The sequence below is a fragment of the Sinocyclocheilus grahami genome, unplaced genomic scaffold (assembly GCF_001515645.1).
Source record: "Sinocyclocheilus grahami isolate Dianchi unplaced genomic scaffold, SAMN03320097.WGS_v1.1 scaffold108.1, whole genome shotgun sequence".
NCBI classification, from domain to species: domain Eukaryota; kingdom Metazoa; phylum Chordata; class Actinopteri; order Cypriniformes; family Cyprinidae; genus Sinocyclocheilus; species Sinocyclocheilus grahami.
The window spans coordinates 555816-573595 of record NW_015505287.1 but is presented as its reverse complement, the minus strand read 5'-3'; the positions used below and the strand labels follow the sequence as shown (position 1 = coordinate 573595).

General features: G+C 38.5%; 1 protein-coding gene across 1 annotated transcript in view; it reads right to left on the bottom strand.

Annotated features, from left to right (window-relative positions):
* Positions 1-203: 203 nt before the first annotated feature.
* Positions 204-17780, bottom strand: part of LOC107588854 (cholecystokinin receptor-like) — a 37542-nt gene continuing 19965 nt past the window's right edge. The window contains exons 3-6 of the mRNA XM_016277095.1: positions 12026-12178; positions 10158-10419; positions 6783-6910; positions 204-1888 (exon numbers count right to left, since the gene is read on the bottom strand). Of these exons, the coding sequence (XP_016132581.1) occupies positions 1353-1888; positions 6783-6910; positions 10158-10419; positions 12026-12178 (1079 nt within the window). The 3' untranslated portion in view covers positions 204-1352. The remainder of the gene's footprint in view (positions 1889-6782; positions 6911-10157; positions 10420-12025; positions 12179-17780) is intronic.

Genomic DNA, 17780 nt, shown 5'->3' with positions numbered 1-17780 from the left:
TTTTTTAAACAAAATTAAAATGAGAAATGTTGCCTTGGAATTTACAATTTTATTTAAGTTAACATTCATTTTTTTAAGTGACAAAAATGTTTTTAAGGGTTTTATTTTTCATTTCTGTTTTAGTTTGTAGTTAAATGTATTAACCCTGCTGCCAATACTTGTATAAAATATGGGCATTCAGGCATTTCAACAATTATAAGCACACAAACATCTCATGTGCGCTCCATCCGTTTGAGGATGAATTTTAAAACGCTTGGTTTCGTTGTGCAGATCCAGCTTTTATGTTTAGCATGAACCGCTGAATAAATTAATTTCAGCACAAACAAGAGCTTAGATCTCCTTTTATATATTCAGAGAGGGTTCGTTGGGGCAAGGCGAGAAGCCGAATATCCCAGGTGTCTCATCAGCTTCACCAATAAGGAAGAAATCAATTAGAGCAATTGCAATGTGAGATAGACTGAATGCTTTTTTTTCTTTTCTTTTTTTCAGTGTTTTAGTGAGAATGTGTATTAGAACATTAGTGCCTCCAAGGCAATCACATCAAACTTCCCCCTACAGTTTATTATTTTCCATTTAAATCACTATCTCCAGTGCCAGAGCATTAAAATTCCAACCTGTCATGCAGCTTGGCAGTTTTGACCGGGGCATTACTTCAACTGGGGTGAAGATTTCCAAGAGACCGTTGATTCTGTTGACGACTGAATTGCCTTGCCCACCTGATACATCTTCATGTAGGATAACTTGTAGTAGATGTGCATCAGAAAAGAAGGAGATCAAATTAAACATTGTCTCCTACAAAACCATCTGATGTTGTTATTATCAGAATACACAAAAGAAGGAGTCTCAGTTGTGCCATTTAAGCAAAGCTCATTAAGACAAAGATACCATCACAGAACAAAACAGAGAACAAAAAAAACAGATGATACACCACAACACTCAAAATAGACAAGAAAATGTACCATTTTGTAGCCGGAAAGCTGCTATCTACAAGAGTAGTCTTGTGTATGATCATGCAACATGCAACATGCAATATTTGGTTCTATAACATCAAAGGTACAAGTCTTACACAATAAAAATATAGCTACATCTTTGCACATCCCGTGCACCAAACCTTTTGACTGTATCACAATAATGATATAAATTGAACTACAGAAAGACAGTTTACCACTGACACACCAACTTTGGGCAGAAAGACCAGACAAATGAGGTATTCTTTTCCCAATAAAAATGAACACTGGCACATTGAACAAAGCATGTTGACACCATGAAAAAGAAGAACACATCTGGTGATCTGAACTCAGTACATGTCACAAGCGCACAGGATCAAACTGGAGACGCCTGCAATGCTAATGCTAACACGGTCCTACCGTGCTAACGGTGGTATAACTGAACTTTGTTATGGACGCCCCTGTGACTCCAGTGATCTCATCATCACCTTCCCTCCTCTTCCTCTGCTTGTGGCATGGGCTCCTGCAACACCCAAATGTGACCAAGAGAGCCTTCCGGAAGCGGGTGTTCATGAAGCAGTAGATGATGGGGTTGACGCAGGCTGAGGTATAGGACAGAAGCTGAATGAAGGAGATGGGAGCTCCAGAAAGTGCACGCTGGGCTGACTTTTGGTCGAAAGCCTTCCAGGTGTTGGCAGAGTATAGAGGCATCCAGCATATGAAGAACATGGCTACTATAATGATCAGCATTCGGATCACTCGTTTTTTGGCAATGAGCTTTGCCTCTGAGGTGTTGCTCCGTGGACGGTCTGCCTTGACGGTGCCGGAGGTGGTCAGAGCAGAAAGTTCCATAGCAGGGGGCTTCTTTGGGACTTGGATATAACATCCATCGCTCTCATCATGGCCAGAAGACAGTGCACCATTCAACCCATTCTTTACACCTGTACATAAAAGAAGTTAAGAGATGATGGTGTACTGCCAATTGATAATGTTTTTTACAAAGTCATATTTGTGTTATTTCTGTTTAGTTGCACTAAAAACATATATGAAACCTATTAGAAATTAAAACGATTTCATATATTAGCATATATACATGTAGGTACACCTGATCAACTGCTCATGTAAACATCTAATCGGCCAATCATTTGGCAGCAATGCATTTAGCATGTAGATCTGATTAAGTTCAAACCGAACGTCAGGAAGAGTCAAGTCAAGTCACCATTATTTATATAGTGCTTTTTACAATGCAGATTGTGTCAAAGCATGCTTTACAGTATTAAACAAGGAAATAGTGTTGAAATAGTGTGCCGTTCTCCTCTGGCCAGACGAAACCAGCAGTTTAATTATAGGCTGCAACAAAGTCAGATTGTGCAGAGGACTCAAAGAAAAAGAAAGGTGATTTAAGTGACTTTGAATGTGGCATGGGTGTTGGTGCCAGGTGGGCTGGACTGAGTATATCAGAAACTGCTGATCTACTAAGATCTTCACACACAACCATCTTTAGGTTTTATAGAGAAATGTCCAAAAGAATGAAAATATCCAGTGAGGTGCAGTTCTGTGGGCAAGAGGTCATAGGAAAATGGCCAGACTTCTTCGAACTGAGGCAACAGTAACTCATTACAACTGAGGTATGCAGAAGAACATCTCTGAACACACAACAAGTTGAACCTTGGGCTACAGCACAACACACTGAAGCAGATGGGCTACAGTAAAATAAGATTACACAGGGTACCACTCCTGCCAGCTAAGAACATGAAGTTACAATTCCCACAGACTCACTATAATTGGACAATACAAGAATGGATAAATGTTGCCTGGTCTGATGAGTCTCGATTTCTGCTACAACATTCAGTTGGTAGGCTCAGAATGTGGTGTAAACAACTTGAAAGCATAGATCCATCCTTGCTTTGTATCAACAGTTCAGGCAAGTGCTGGTGGTGTAATGGTGAAGGGATATTTTCATGGAACACTTTAAGCCCCTTCAGTACCAACTGAGCATTGTTTAAATGCCACAGCCTACCTGAGTATTGTTGCTGACCATGTCCTTCCCTTTATGACCACAGTGTACCCAGTGCCGCATTAACCATTGGGCTAGGCGGGGCTGAACAAGGAGGGGGCCCGTGATTGGCTGTGGAGTAGATTGACTAGTCATCAGTAGCGCCGATTGCCAAAGCCCCTCACATATTAGCGCTATTATTTAGTGGAGCTTTTCCATATATTCCATGCATTAACTTTAGAGATTAAAACATCACGTTTGAATTTGTTTGGTTTAACGATCAAATGTATTTATTCTATATTTTTACTTTTAAACGACCCCTGCACCACTTATCAATCAGGTGATCACTGCAATGTCGCATTCCCCTCTCTTCACTTCATTCTGGCATAATCTGGAAATGGTCATGAAAAGGAATAATCTTCAATAAGTAAAAGTGTAAACCATTTTAAAAAGAAAGTGAGAGAGGGGCTATTCTAAAAAAAAATGAGGAGAGAGGGGAAAACATGAGTTAGAGAGTCAGTAAAATTCCCAGCTATCAGGTTATTTTACTAAAGCTGATGATGGAGTGGAAGTTGTGAAAACAACAAGTGGCACATGGAGCAGATAAAATCACAGTGTCATACAGTGTCATTGTCCCCACAGATTTTAGGTTAGTTTGATTAACAAGTTCATAATCTGGAAATGGTCATGAAAAGGAATAATCTTCAATAAGTAAAAGTGTAAACCATTTTAAAAAGAAAGTGAGAGAGGGGCTATTCTAAAAAAAAATGAGGAGAGAGGGGAAAACATGAGTTAGAGAGTCAGTAAAATTCCCAGCTATCAGGTTATTTTACTAAAGCTGATGATGGAGTGGAAGTTGTGAAAACAACAAGTGGCACATGGAGCAGATAAAATCACAGTGTCATTGTCCCCACAGATTTTAGGTTAGTTTGATTAACAAGTTAACTTGAGTTATTTTTCGCGCCTTGTGCTTAAACATTCAAATGCACAGTTATATGTCAAAATGTCTCCTCGTCAACACAGTCATTTGTGTCTTAAACAAACATTAATAGTGAAATATAAAGCATGTGAAGTAGTAGGCTATATGAGATCCTAATATGATGAGATTTTAAAGGGATAGTTCAACCAAAAATGAAATTACTGTCATAATTTACTCAGCCTCAAGTTGTTCTAAACCTGTATGAATTTATTTTTTCTCCTCATCATAAAAGATGATATTTTGAAGAATGTTCATAACTAGAAAGTTTCTGGTCCCCATTGACTCCAGTAGTGTATTTTGTTTTTTATACTATGGAAGTCATGGGGGCCTAGCAACTGTTGGGTTACCAGTATTGTTCCAAATATATGAAGAGTTTTTTGCAAAAACAGATAACTTAGTTTATTAATTTTCAAAAATCATGTTTATTATGTTATCATGTTTTATTGTCTTTTATTGTGTTAGTTAGCTGTATTTTTTGTTATTTTTTAACAATCAAAATAACCCAACTGCAGTTTGATCGAGAATAATTGGAATGCACAATGAAAAAACATCATTTTTGAAAATGGTTAAAAATGGAGTTATCGCTTTTTGCAAATGAACTCTTCATATACTTTTACATTCAACAGCAGAAAGAAACTCATACAGGTTTAGAACAACAACAGACCTTTAATTTTTGGGTGAGCTATTCCTCTAAAGCAGCCTAATTTAGCTGCTGTTAAAAGTTATGATAATAATGTTAATCAAACATTAGAAAGAAAATCACTCACTGTCCTTGACCGAATCACTTTTGTAAAATAAATAAGAATTAATGTATATTGAATTTATACAGTGAAGACTATTCAATTTATTTGTACAATTATTTTATACAATATAATTTCAATGTTTCAGGTAGGTCTATTTTTTGTAATTTGTCATTTGTGTCTGTTTACTTGTCTTAAGTATAAGCTTGTTTTTACTTAAGCTAGTATTTTTTTTTTTTTTTTAAATATTGAAATTGGTAACACAAATTATAACATTTCAATGCATCAAAATTTTGATAGGATAAAAATCCTATTTAAAGCTATATATATATATATATATATAGCCCCGGGGCCCAGTAAGGTCTTAATGCGGCCCTGAGTGTACCCATCATTTTATCACTACTTACAGCAGAATAACATGCCATGACACAAAGCTCAAATAATCTCAAACTGGTTTCTTGAAAATGAAGTTCACTATACTAAATTTAGTTCACTATACTAAATTGGCCTCCACAGTCACCAGATCTCAATCCAGTTGAGCACCTTTGCGATAGGGTGAAACGGGAGACTCGCAACTTGGAAGTACAACTGACAAATCTGCAGCAACTGCGTGACCAAAATCTCTGAGGAATGTTTCAAGCACACAGTTGAATCTATGCCACGAAAAATTAAGGCAGTTTTGTAGGCAAAGGAGGTCCTGTCTGGTACTGGCAAGGTGTACCTACTGTAATAAAGTGGCAGGTGAGTGTATCTAACCTATATAAATATGCATGTTTATGTATGCATAATACATTTTTGGGCATATATGTCATGTATATTTATTACAAAAAAAACGTAACACTTTAGTATAGGGACAGATTCTTACTGTTAGCTAGTTGCATATTAGCATAATATATTGGCTGTTTATTAGCACTTATAAAGCACATATTCTGCATGACCATATTATACATCCCTTATCCTACCCAAAAACTAAACTTAACAACTACCTTATTAACTATTAATAAGCCGCAAATTAGTAGGTTATTAAGGCAAATGTCATAGTTAGTGGTTTATTAATAGCGAGAACTGGACCTTAAAATAAAGTGTGACCCAAAAAACATATATAAACATACAGATTTTTTTATATATGTTGTTTTAATTAAGTTGCATATATAAATAAAATATACAAACTTCTGAGCTGCAGGTTTGCAATGCTGCATGAAAGTAGAGTATGCAGTATATTTTGACTTTATTATTACTTATTTACTAAACATAAAATTCCTAGAGCATGAGATCATAACCTCTTCAATGCACTGTCCAAAGACACTTCAGACAACTCGACACCGCGGTTTAATGCAGATGGCATAAAGTGGGAATTGGCAGAGCATAAAAACATAAGGAGGATGCGTCGGCTCATTTTTATTGAAAGTATCTTGTAACAATCTGCAAGCACCTGATACTAGAGAGTTGCATAGTAGTGCAAATAACAACCTGTATAACCAGTATCCTGTTTAAATAAGTAAGACCTTCTGCATGTCCCTACTCTCAGTTCGCCAAAACAGTAACTTCACTATTTACTTTCTTTGTCTTTTTCCAGCCTCATTTATTTGATCACAGCAATGGTACAAGACAAATATTACTTTTTAAAGAATACTTCTAATAAATGGTACCCGTGGAGGTCTTTAACTGAAATGCCCTCAGAAGTATCTCTTTTCACCTCACTCAAGTTGTCTAAAGCTTGTCCCTTAGAGAACTTACATCCAGCATATCGGTGCACAAACAGCCTTAACGCCCAGGGAGGTACTCAGCATGACCTTAGTGCATTCAGTCTTCGCCATGGGAGACATGGGTCAAGCAGCCTCTCTCACAAATGGAGAGAGAAGGGAAAAGAGTGTCGAGCATTTAAGGATGGGCAAAAAAAACAGCAGCCTCACTTGCAGCACTTACATCATGCCAAAAAAAAGTTTCCAAAATGTTTCTAAAAAGAAACAATTCAGAATTACTGCAATTTTTTAGAAGTTTTTCAGATGCTAATCCAATTTAGTACAGTTTATCAAAGTAAACAGGCATGCTTCAGGCAACTCATTGCTTCGAGGGCTAACTGAAATTGTGGTATAAGGGCTTTAAAATATGGTTCATACCCCTAGAGTCTTTCTTCTGCTCCAGTTCAAACTGAATCCCTCTGTAAAGTTCTCTGGATATGAGACCGTAGGCAATTATCATCACCACACCTGGGATGAAGAACAGAATGAAGAGCAACAAGACATACCTAACAGAGAGAAAGAGAGAAAACATATCTGTCAATGAAAAGGTAGAGTATACAGATGATGAAACCAAAGGACTGCACGTCAGTAGTGGACTAATTAGAACAAATGACAGGTGATTCTGTACTAAGCTGCCTTTTCCAAAAGAATGGTAAACTTACGTAGATTGTAGAAACCATTGACAACAATGCTCTCTAACAGGCTTACAGCACTTTTGGGAAACACAGCCCTGGTGTGTTTTGGTGTATTGATCGAAGAAGATCTAAGGTTCAATTGAAATTCAGAGGTTCTCTAATCTAATAGTTCTGTAGTAACAATTGATACAGTAATATTCATACTTCCTCTGAGGTTATTGTCACTACAGTTGTTAACTGAGATAGAAGATGGTTTCAGTTATCTGGATGAGCAGCATGATATACAATTATTACAGTTACAGGATATTACAAAAAATCTGATTGTTTTGATAACCTGCAGCCATAGTAATATTCAGTACAACAGCATTATAGTATTGTTTAACTAGCTTTTGCAGTCTTTTCAAATGATCTGCAACAAACAACTCAAGCTTTAGATTCAGTCACACAGTATTTAAAATGATTTGGTCAGATGGTCAGCTCTGGCATACAATGGGACAAAGCAATACTTGCATGTCAAACTTTAAATTAAAAAGCTCTACCCCATAATATGATGTAATTTTATAATATTCAAATGACAGCGTGGGAGTGTTCCCTGAAAGCATCTCCGGTAGTCCGTTCTTCTGATCTTTTTCATCTATCAGACAGCATTGTGCTTACAGCTTCATTCCATGCTTCACTTATCTGATATCAAAGACACTTTTCTCTCCTCTTGTTTCCTGTGTGGCTTTCAAATTCATTATGAGCTCCAGCACAAAGGCAATAAAAGCAATACTAATCCAACCAGGAAGTGGATGTAAGAGATGAGGGTGTGATATTGGGAAGCACCTTTTTATGCAAAACTAATTTATAATGTGTGATATTTAATACCTGTGTGTTGCTGCAAGTTTTTTTCCCTTTAGTTTATTTATATATATAGCCAATCCTTTACACCAAGTTGTTCTCAACTGGTGGGTTGTGTGTTTTTTGGGGGGGTTTTTTGGTACTCCAAATTGTGTGGCATGCCCCATGCTGCACTCTCTAAAAGCAGCTGGAGTATGTGTAATTTAATCAATCCTGCTAAAATGTAAAAATGTAAAAATTAAAAAAATTATTAAGTTGTGATTTTGAGATTTCCTAGTGCATCAAGAGCACTTTGCCTGTTTCTACAGTTACATTATGAAAGTCAAAAATCTGGAGCTCAACAACCCTCTGAGCCAGTCTCTGACCATGACTTGAACCAGCAGGCTGTGATTTGTGTGAAGCTCTTGTTAACTAATATGATGCATCTGACATGAATGTCTGAACAGAGAGAGATCGTGAATACTGTAGAGGTTTGGACCTCAGCGTCACAGTTAATGAACAAGATTTAATTGCTCTTGTTATGCATTTTGAACTTATTTAGAGCTGTCCTGACAGTAGGTCACCTGCTTATAGACCAGCTTAATTAATTAATTAAATTAAACGAATTTCTAGGCTCTGGTTTATGCTAGTTAGTTCTATATTGGTCTTACCTATACAGCGTGATTGTGGTTGTCTCCATTTTATTCTCAGCATGGACTGCTTGTTGAACATTTTTTTATTTCCACTCATACCCTTTCTGTATAGAATTGCCCATATACTGCACATATACACATACTATAGATGATAGATAGATAGATAGATAGATAGATAGATAGATAGATAGATAGATAGATAGATAGATAGATAGATAGATAGATAGATAGATAGATAGATAGATAGATAGATAACATTTTGAGAAATGACTCATCATGCGATGTATAATTATTACCCCCAATGAGGGAGTGTCTCTCCTCCTATAAAGTCCAATCCTCCACCTGCAGAGCTACTGTACCTGCAGTCTACTACCAGATATAGTTAGCTGACATGCAGTTGCAAAGTTACTTATAGTGACTATCAAAACTGCAAGTGCAGCTGAAAGATCTTATGCAAGTTGAATGCACTTGAATACCACCACAAAGTCATAATTATGAGTGGGAAAAACTGTTTTCTTTGAGTCATTGGTTTCCAAGTTGGAGCATGTTAGTGAGAAAACATGGCAGACACAATGGTTGCAGCATCTTAACTGATGGTAAATTTATTGAAATTCTTATTTTTTTGTAATAACACTAGATAATTAGTGAATACTAAATACTACACTATTGCACAATTACTATATAATACATAACAATTTCAGTTTACAGAACCTTGATCAATTGAGTGCACATAAAAAGAACAATACTGATGCACATACTGTAATCATTTTGTAGAAGTAGAGTTAAAAAATCTTGCTGTATTTTTTGTAGAAAATGTACATCACCATTTTGCTCTGACCAAAGTTATTTGAATGCATCTGATGGCATAATTGCAACTTTCCAACTTGTAAATACGAACGTCCCAGAAGGGCTTGAATGCACCATGCCTTCCTGCAGAATTTAGCTTCATCCTTAATTAAATATATCTGAAACCAGTTAATCAAGGTCTTCAGGAGCACTAGAAGCTTCTGAGCAGGTGTATTGGAGCAGGTTGGAGCTAAATTCTGCAGGAAAGGAGCCCTCCAGAAGCAGGACTGGAATAAACAGCATTTAATAAGCAACTAAAGGCCCAGCAGCTGGCCATCGCTGAGTGTCTGTCAGCTTAGTTTTTGTGATGTGTTCCATGCCATCGACAGTCAGTGGGAAAGGTCACTCTGATTGGCTGTTCATCTTAGCAAACCAGTGCATGAGAAGAAAACCTAAAGCGAGCAAAGCGAGTGAACATACACAGAAGCTCTTCTAATTTTATGTCATTTTACCTGAGCATAACCAATACTATATCAAATATTTTCATAACGACATGGCCGTCTAGAATGAAGAAAGTGATTGACATGATTCATAAAAATTTGAATAATTCCATTCAAAATGGTACACAAGTACTTTGTTCACAGTTTGTATATCAACAATCCTAGTTTAGCTTTCTCTTTTTGAATGGCAAATATAGACTACTACTGCCTGCTGGTATAGTAAGTTATTTCTTCTCACGCAGACATAGATTGTACACTCTAGCTGGCCTTTGGCTGTAGTCTTCGCAGTCAGTGTCATTGGTTTAGTGTGGCCTTAGTATAGTATAAAAGAAAAACATTAATGTAATAATAGTAACTCACCAAGTCTGTTCCACCTGACTGATGGGCCAGTCAAGCCTGCACATGTGAGCCGTGATGTTGTTTGGTTTGTTGAATGGCACCAGTATACTAAACACAGGATAGGGCACCATGATACCCACAGATAGTACCCATGTGGCAGCGATGACCTTGTAGGCATGAGAACGGGTCTGCCATGCCCTGGACTTCAGCGGGTTGCAAATGGCACTGTATCTTTCAATGGCAATGGCCACCAGACTGAAGGTGGAGATGCTGACAGATATACCTGTGAAGAGAATGTAGACAAGGGAAGTACATTAATATTTAAAATTAATAATATTAAAATATATTTAATACTGTCACGAGTAATCATTTAATGTCTGGTAATCATTTCCGTCTGCTCGCCACCAGATGTTGCCTTCCAGTTACATTGACTCTCACACTACACAAACTGTTGCATGTCACCCCGGACTACATTTCCCATCATCCATTGCACTGATTACACACACAGCTGCAACCAAATCAAACACCCTACATAAGCCATGGACTTCCTCTTCCTCACTGCCAAGTATTGTTTGCGCTTATCGCTACGTTAGAGATAGCAACGTTACGGAGCCATTCCGAGTTTGCTTGGTTCCTAGTCTTAGTCTTTGTCTCGCCTTGATCTAGCCTGTTTTACCCGAGTCTTGTATCGCAGATTGTCTCCTCGTTTTGTCTGTTTTGCTGCCTGCCCCGGAACTCTTGTCTGCCCTGGATTTCCCTTTATATTGCCTTCTCTGACTTTGTTTGTACCTCGTCTAGACTATTGCCTGTCTGTGGATTACCCGTTTGCCTCGCCTTTGGATTACGTTCACCGTCGATTGACCCACGCCTATTTACCGGACTACTCTTTGTCTTGCCCTCAATATAACTGTTTGCCATTGTCAGAACCTTGCCTGTTTTACGACTACTTTTTCGTCTAATAAAGCTTTGCAGATGGATCCGCATGCCTCACATCTCTGTCGGCCCGTAACAAATACAATGCTTACAATGTAAAATATTTGTATATAATCTCAGAAAAAAAGGTTCAAAAGCTGTCACTGGGTGGTTCCCTTTCAAAAGGTACTAATATGAACACTTTGAGTACTAATATGAATCTTTAAGGTATTGGAACACACCTCTTAATTATTGAATTTAGGTGTTTCAATGAGACCCATTGCCACAGGTGTAAAATCACCTAGCCATGCAGTCTGCATTTGCTAAATAAATAAATAGGGTAATTATGTAAAGTCAGAAAGCGGGGTCATATACCAGTCATATAACAGTCTACATAATATATAAATATAGAAGTAAAAAAATATATATTAACTTTGCAAACTGTTACAGAAGTCATAGCTGGATAAAATGGAATGGTAGTATTAACCTTCAGTTCTACACTTACCAGCCTGTATTGTATCATGTATTTACCATGCATTTCTTGGGATTGTGTATTTTATGATTATGTTGCTATGCATAAGAGTTCTTTTTCCAAGAATTCCCGCTTAGGGCGACACACCTCTGCTAATTTCGCCAAGGCTTATGGAACCTCCTGGATTGAGAACTGCAGCTAATGGGGTTTGCATACATGAATATGTATATTATGCAGTGTTTGCTACATTCCGCTCTGGCACTCTTTACAAATCATTTTAATGTATTCCCCTATTTAAACACACACACACACAACACTCAGATTCACCCCCCAAAATTATTGCAAACTTCCTTGAAGTAGTTTTCACTGAACAAGAATGTTTTATGCCAATGTTTTGCTGCACTTATTTCATCATGTTGTGCTAATAAGAAACCAGGGCTGCTACTGCAGAACCTCTGATTATCCAGTGACTTTAAGGTAACACTTGGGCAGATGGATTTCAAACTGACTGAGATTACCCAAGTCCATGTGGCAGCGATGACCTTGTAGGCATGAGAACGGGTCTGCCATGCCCTGGACTTCAGCGGGTTGCAAATGGCACTGTATCTTTCAATGGCAATGGCCACCAGACTGAAGGTGGAGATGCTGACAGATATACCTGTGAAGAGAATGTAGACAAGGGAAGTACATTAATATTTAAAATTAATAATATTAAAATATATTTAATACTGTCACGAGTAATCATTTAATGTCTGGTAATCATTTCCGTCTGCTCGCCACCAGATGTTGCCTTCCAGTTACATTGACTCTCACACTACACAAACTGTTGCATGTCACCCCGGACTACATTTCCCATCATCCATTGCACTGATTACACACACAGCTGCAACCAAATCAAACACCCTACATAAGCCATGGACTTCCTCTTCCTCACTGCCAAGTATTGTTTGCGCTTATCGCTACGTTAGAGATAGCAACGTTACGGAGCCATTCCGAGTTTGCTTGGTTCCTAGTCTTAGTCTTTGTCTCGCCTTGATCTAGCCTGTTTTACCCGAGTCTTGTATCGCAGATTGTCTCCTCGTTTTGTCTGTTTTGCTGCCTGCCCCGGAACTCTTGTCTGCCCTGGATTTCCCTTTATATTGCCTTCTCTGACTTTGTTTGTACCTCGTCTAGACTATTGCCTGTCTGTGGATTACCCGTTTGCCTCGCCTTTGGATTACGTTCACCGTCGATTGACCCACGCCTATTTACCGGACTACTCTTTGTCTTGCCCTCAATATAACTGTTTGCCATTGTCAGAACCTTGCCTGTTTTACGACTACTTTTTCGTCTAATAAAGCTTTGCAGATGGATCCGCATGCCTCACATCTCTGTCGGCCCGTAACAAATACAATGCTTACAATGTAAAATATTTGTATATAATCTCAGAAAAAAAGGTTCAAAAGCTGTCACTGGGTGGTTCCCTTTCAAAAGGTACTAATATGAACACTTTGAGTACTAATATGAATCTTTAAGGTATTGGAACACACCTCTTAATTATTGAATTTAGGTGTTTCAATGAGACGCATTGCCACAGGTGTAAAATCACCTAGCCATGCAGTCTGCATTTGCTAAATAAATAAATAGGGTAATTATGTAAAGTCAGAAAGCGGGGTCATATACCAGTCATATAACAGTCTACATAATATATAAATATAGAAGTAAAAAAATATATATTAACTTTGCAAACTGTTACAGAAGTCATAGCTGGATAAAATGGAATGGTAGTATTAACCTTCAGTTCTACACTTACCAGCCTGTATTGTATCATGTATTTACCATGCATTTCTTGGGATTGTGTATTTTATGATTATGTTGCTATGCATAAGAGTTCTTTTTCCAAGAATTCCCGCTTAGGGCGACACACCTCTGCTAATTTCGCCAAGGCTTATGGAACCTCCTGGATTGAGAACTGCAGCTAATGGGGTTTGCATACATGAATATGTATATTATGCAGTGTTTGCTACATTCCGCTCTGGCACTCTTTACAAATCATTTTAATGTATTCCCCTATTTAAACACACACACACACAACACTCAGATTCACCCCCCAAAATTATTGCAAACTTCCTTGAAGTAGTTTTCACTGAACAAGAATGTTTTATGCCAATGTTTTGCTGCACTTATTTCATCATGTTGTGCTAATAAGAAACCAGGGCTGCTACTGCAGAACCTCTGATTATCCAGTGACTTTAAGGTAACACTTGGGCAGATGGATTTCAAACTGACTGAGATTACCCAAGTGAATTTCCTAAACTCTCCTTAGATGTTTTTTTTTTCTTCTAGTCCAAAAAGAAGCAAGATGAAATGCGAGAGTGCCAAATAGTTTACTGGGTCCAATTGCAAATAAGTTTTTTTATGTGCATGTGGTGTCTACAAGAAGTTCTTATTATTGCAGAGTACTGGCCTCTTGTTCATTGTCTGTGCCCCCGGGTTTTAGATCTGCTCCACTTTGTTTCATATATACACTCTTAAAAATAAAGGTGCTTCAAAAGGTTCTTCAAGCGATGCCAGAGAAGAACCATTTTTGGTTACACAAAGAACCATTCAGTCAAAGGTTCTTTAAAGAACCATCTCTTTCTTACCTTTTTGTAATCTGAAGAACCTTCTTTCACCACAAAGAACCTTTTGTGAAACAGAACGGTTCTTCAGATGTTAAAGGTTCTTTATGGAACCATTTAGACAAAAAGATTCTTCTATGGCATCGTGAAGCACCTTTATTTTTAAGAGTGTACAGTGGTTGATAAATCCTCTCTGCCTGTATTTGCCAAGGCCGCACACATAGTGAGCTTTTCAAATCAGACCTTCAGGGAAATGTTAAGTGCAGCGTGACATGTTTAAGAACTTTTCTGAAAAGACAAATCTCTGAAGCTCTTCTGCGGTTAAATGGTCAACAGTTCGACTCTATTCAGTCTGAAAGTATTACGTTCCACATAGAACTGCTGTTTACTGTTTTTTCCTCTTCGGTTAGAGGAAACTTTTAAGTGAAATTTTTTTCACATTACCAAGATATATTGTCTGCTTTCTATGCTCCCAGAAGTATTCCAGATCTAATTATCATCTCAAAATAATTTAAACTGGCTGAGAATGATGCCTTATTTAAAACTCACTTAAAACGGAGGTGTACACAAATGTTGCAGCCATTGTAACCACATTTACCAATCGCTCAGACAGTGATTTGTGTTCTAAGGTAATTTTCTTCCTTGTGGGTAGACATTAGCAGATATGACCACTGAGGGTAGGAAATCAATGGCTCATAATGGTTTTGTGCATTGATTGCCACTGGCTGACTAAAACCAGGAGCCCAAAGCACTCTCAGATTAATGCAATAAAGTGAGCAAGGTAACACAAGAGAATGCCACAGAATGCCAGTGGAGCTGTAGAATGTGATGGAATGTTCTCACAGAGGCGGCGTGCTCTTCCTCTGGCTCAAGGCCAACGTTCTGCAGAGTGAGAATGACTTATTGCTGTCCAGCTCAGTGCCAAGTAAATTCAGAGACAAAATGCTGATTTAGGACCAGGCTGTGCTGCACGGATTCTCAAGACTTCTACTGCTATATTATGGAACACTCATAAATATGTATAACACCATGTAAGGGATGATGTTATTACATTGTACTTGTATGTACAATGTGCCAATAAGTTTGTTTATTTGGGCCTTGTATCATCACGAAGGGGTTCATTTTGTAATAATGACCTGACTGTACATTTCCCACGTATTACAGATACCAAATGAGTAAATAAATGAACATGAAAAATTTATTTGATTTGAAATGATATTATGTGAGAAGAAAAAGACTACGGAGTGATGTGAGAGAAACTAGCAGAGTGTAAGAGATTGGTTGCCAGGGACACTGGATTGACTGCAGAGTGCTGCATTTGACCAATCAGATTATTTAAGAATTCATTATTTATAGAATTTAACTACAATTTCAAGTAAAAAAAAAAAGAAAGTCTCAATCGCTATCGTCAAGAGATTATATGAATCAGTCAATTTCTAGCAAAGAAAAGCAGAATGAGAATGAGATGAAATGCATTGAAAAATTAAATTTCTTGCTACAGGCACAGCATTCTTTGAGAAGAATGCTTAATGATCTTTCGCCGTTTTAATCATTTCTTTTCAATCTGACGCCCACTGGTTTCAGAAGAATGTATATCTCATATTGATTGATTGGTGTTAGTATGATGTTGGACATGAAAAGGTGGTTTGCAGAGAGAAAGAGACATCACGTGAGAAATAGCACAGTTAATGACTAATTAGTGTGAAGTGCAACATCTATAAGCATAATCAAGTCCGACTTAAACTAGTTGACCTTATGACAGACAAATGACAGCTCAAATAGCCATTTAAAAAGCTGCGCTGTTGCTATCCACCATTTTGTCCAGCTTACTGAACTGTTGGACGCATACAAACCTTTTTTCTGGAAAACTCCTTTAAAGGGGTCATGAACTGAGAAATCAAATTCCCTTGATCTTTTGATATATAAAAGGTTATTTTCAAATAAAAAAAACATCCTGTGTGTTTCAGAACTCAAAACTTTCTCGTTAGTCTAAACAGCCTATATTGAAGCCAATCTGCCAAGACGTCAGGTTTTGGAATGTTCTACTCTGATGTTATAGTGTGGATAAACACCGCCTCTGCAGAAGATCAATGCCTGCTTCTATATCACTGCCTGTTTAGCCCCGCCCACCGATTTGTGCATGTAGTGTAAATAACAAGAGAGTGAATGGTCTACTCAGAAACCAAACTTTATTCTTAAGTTCCAGACTGCGTAAGAACATGGTCCTTTGTTCACTTAATTTTACTGTGGATTCATTTACAAATAAGGCACAGTTCGACGCAGGATTTTTTTTAAAAAAATTGAAACTAAAAGACAATGCTGTGCGGACTATACTGGATCCAACGGTAATGTTGCAAAAAGTGCTTTGTCTGTTATTACAGATTGTTTGATATGTAGATTTATGCATTTTTGACCTAAATAACAGCAGCATCCATGAAGGATGTAGGCCGTCAAACATACACAACTGTCAGCCAGCAGGGGGCATTTACTCTGAGTCTACAATCTGTCACGCCTATTCAAACAGAGCGTTCTGATGAGGGGGGGGGTCAAAAACAGGAAGAAAATAGCCTATTACATATAAATTATGTTTTTTGATGTAAAATTCTTGATAACAGTAAGTGGACCTCAGAGAACAAAACAAAAAAAAGGCAGTTCATGACCCCTTTAATTATGGTAAAAAGGTGTTATTGTCACAGAATGCCAGGAGAAAACAAGGTAGATCCAAGTGCAGTTTAATGAAAGTAACAGAACAAAAATGTGGCAAAAGGTAATCCAAAACACAGAGAACAGAACATGACAACTATGAACTCAGAAGACAATACAATCTAGCAGCAATGACAGACAGCGTGAGCATGGTATATATATAGATGGGATAATGAGTAAATGATAAACAGGTGATCATGATTGGAAACAATAAACAGGTGCTACTGATCAGAACAGGATTAACAAGCAAGGGACTATGGGAAATGGAGTTTAACACATTAAACAGGAAGAGCACCCTCAAGTGGCCAGTCCAGGGCACCACAACCAGACACTGTGACATTACCCCCCCCCCCCCTCTACGGAGTGGATACCAGACGCTCCACCAGGCCTTAATGAGCTCTGAGAGCTCCTGAACTGGAGCGGGCTCTGAATTGGACCTTATGAGCTCCTGGACTGGAGCGGGCTCTGGAATGGGATCTGTGAGCTCCCGGACTGGAGCGGGCTCTGGAGTGGGCTCTGTGAGCTCCTGGACTGGAGCGGGCTCTGTGAGCTCCTGGACTGGAGCGAGCTCTGTGAGCTCCCGTACTGGAGTGGGCTCTGGAGAGGGTTGTCCTGTCCTCCTTCTCACCCTCCGCTGCTTAGTGGGAGTCTGAAGGACAGAGGTTGTGGGCTCTGTGATCTCCCGGACTTCTCACCCTCCGCCGCTTAGTGGGAGTCTGCAGGATAGGGGTGGTGGGAAAATCCCTGCGGAAGGGTTCTGACTGGCCTGGTTCTGCCCACTGACTTCGACCCTGGAGATATTTGATGAAGCCCCAGAAGTCTAGGATCTCGAGTCCTTTCATCTCCCACTGGGGCAAAGGATCATCCAGGGACCAGCGGGAGGGACGGCGGGCCAGGACCATACAATGGAAGGGGGCCAGGGGACAGAGATAGACCAGGGCATGAGCACAGAACCGG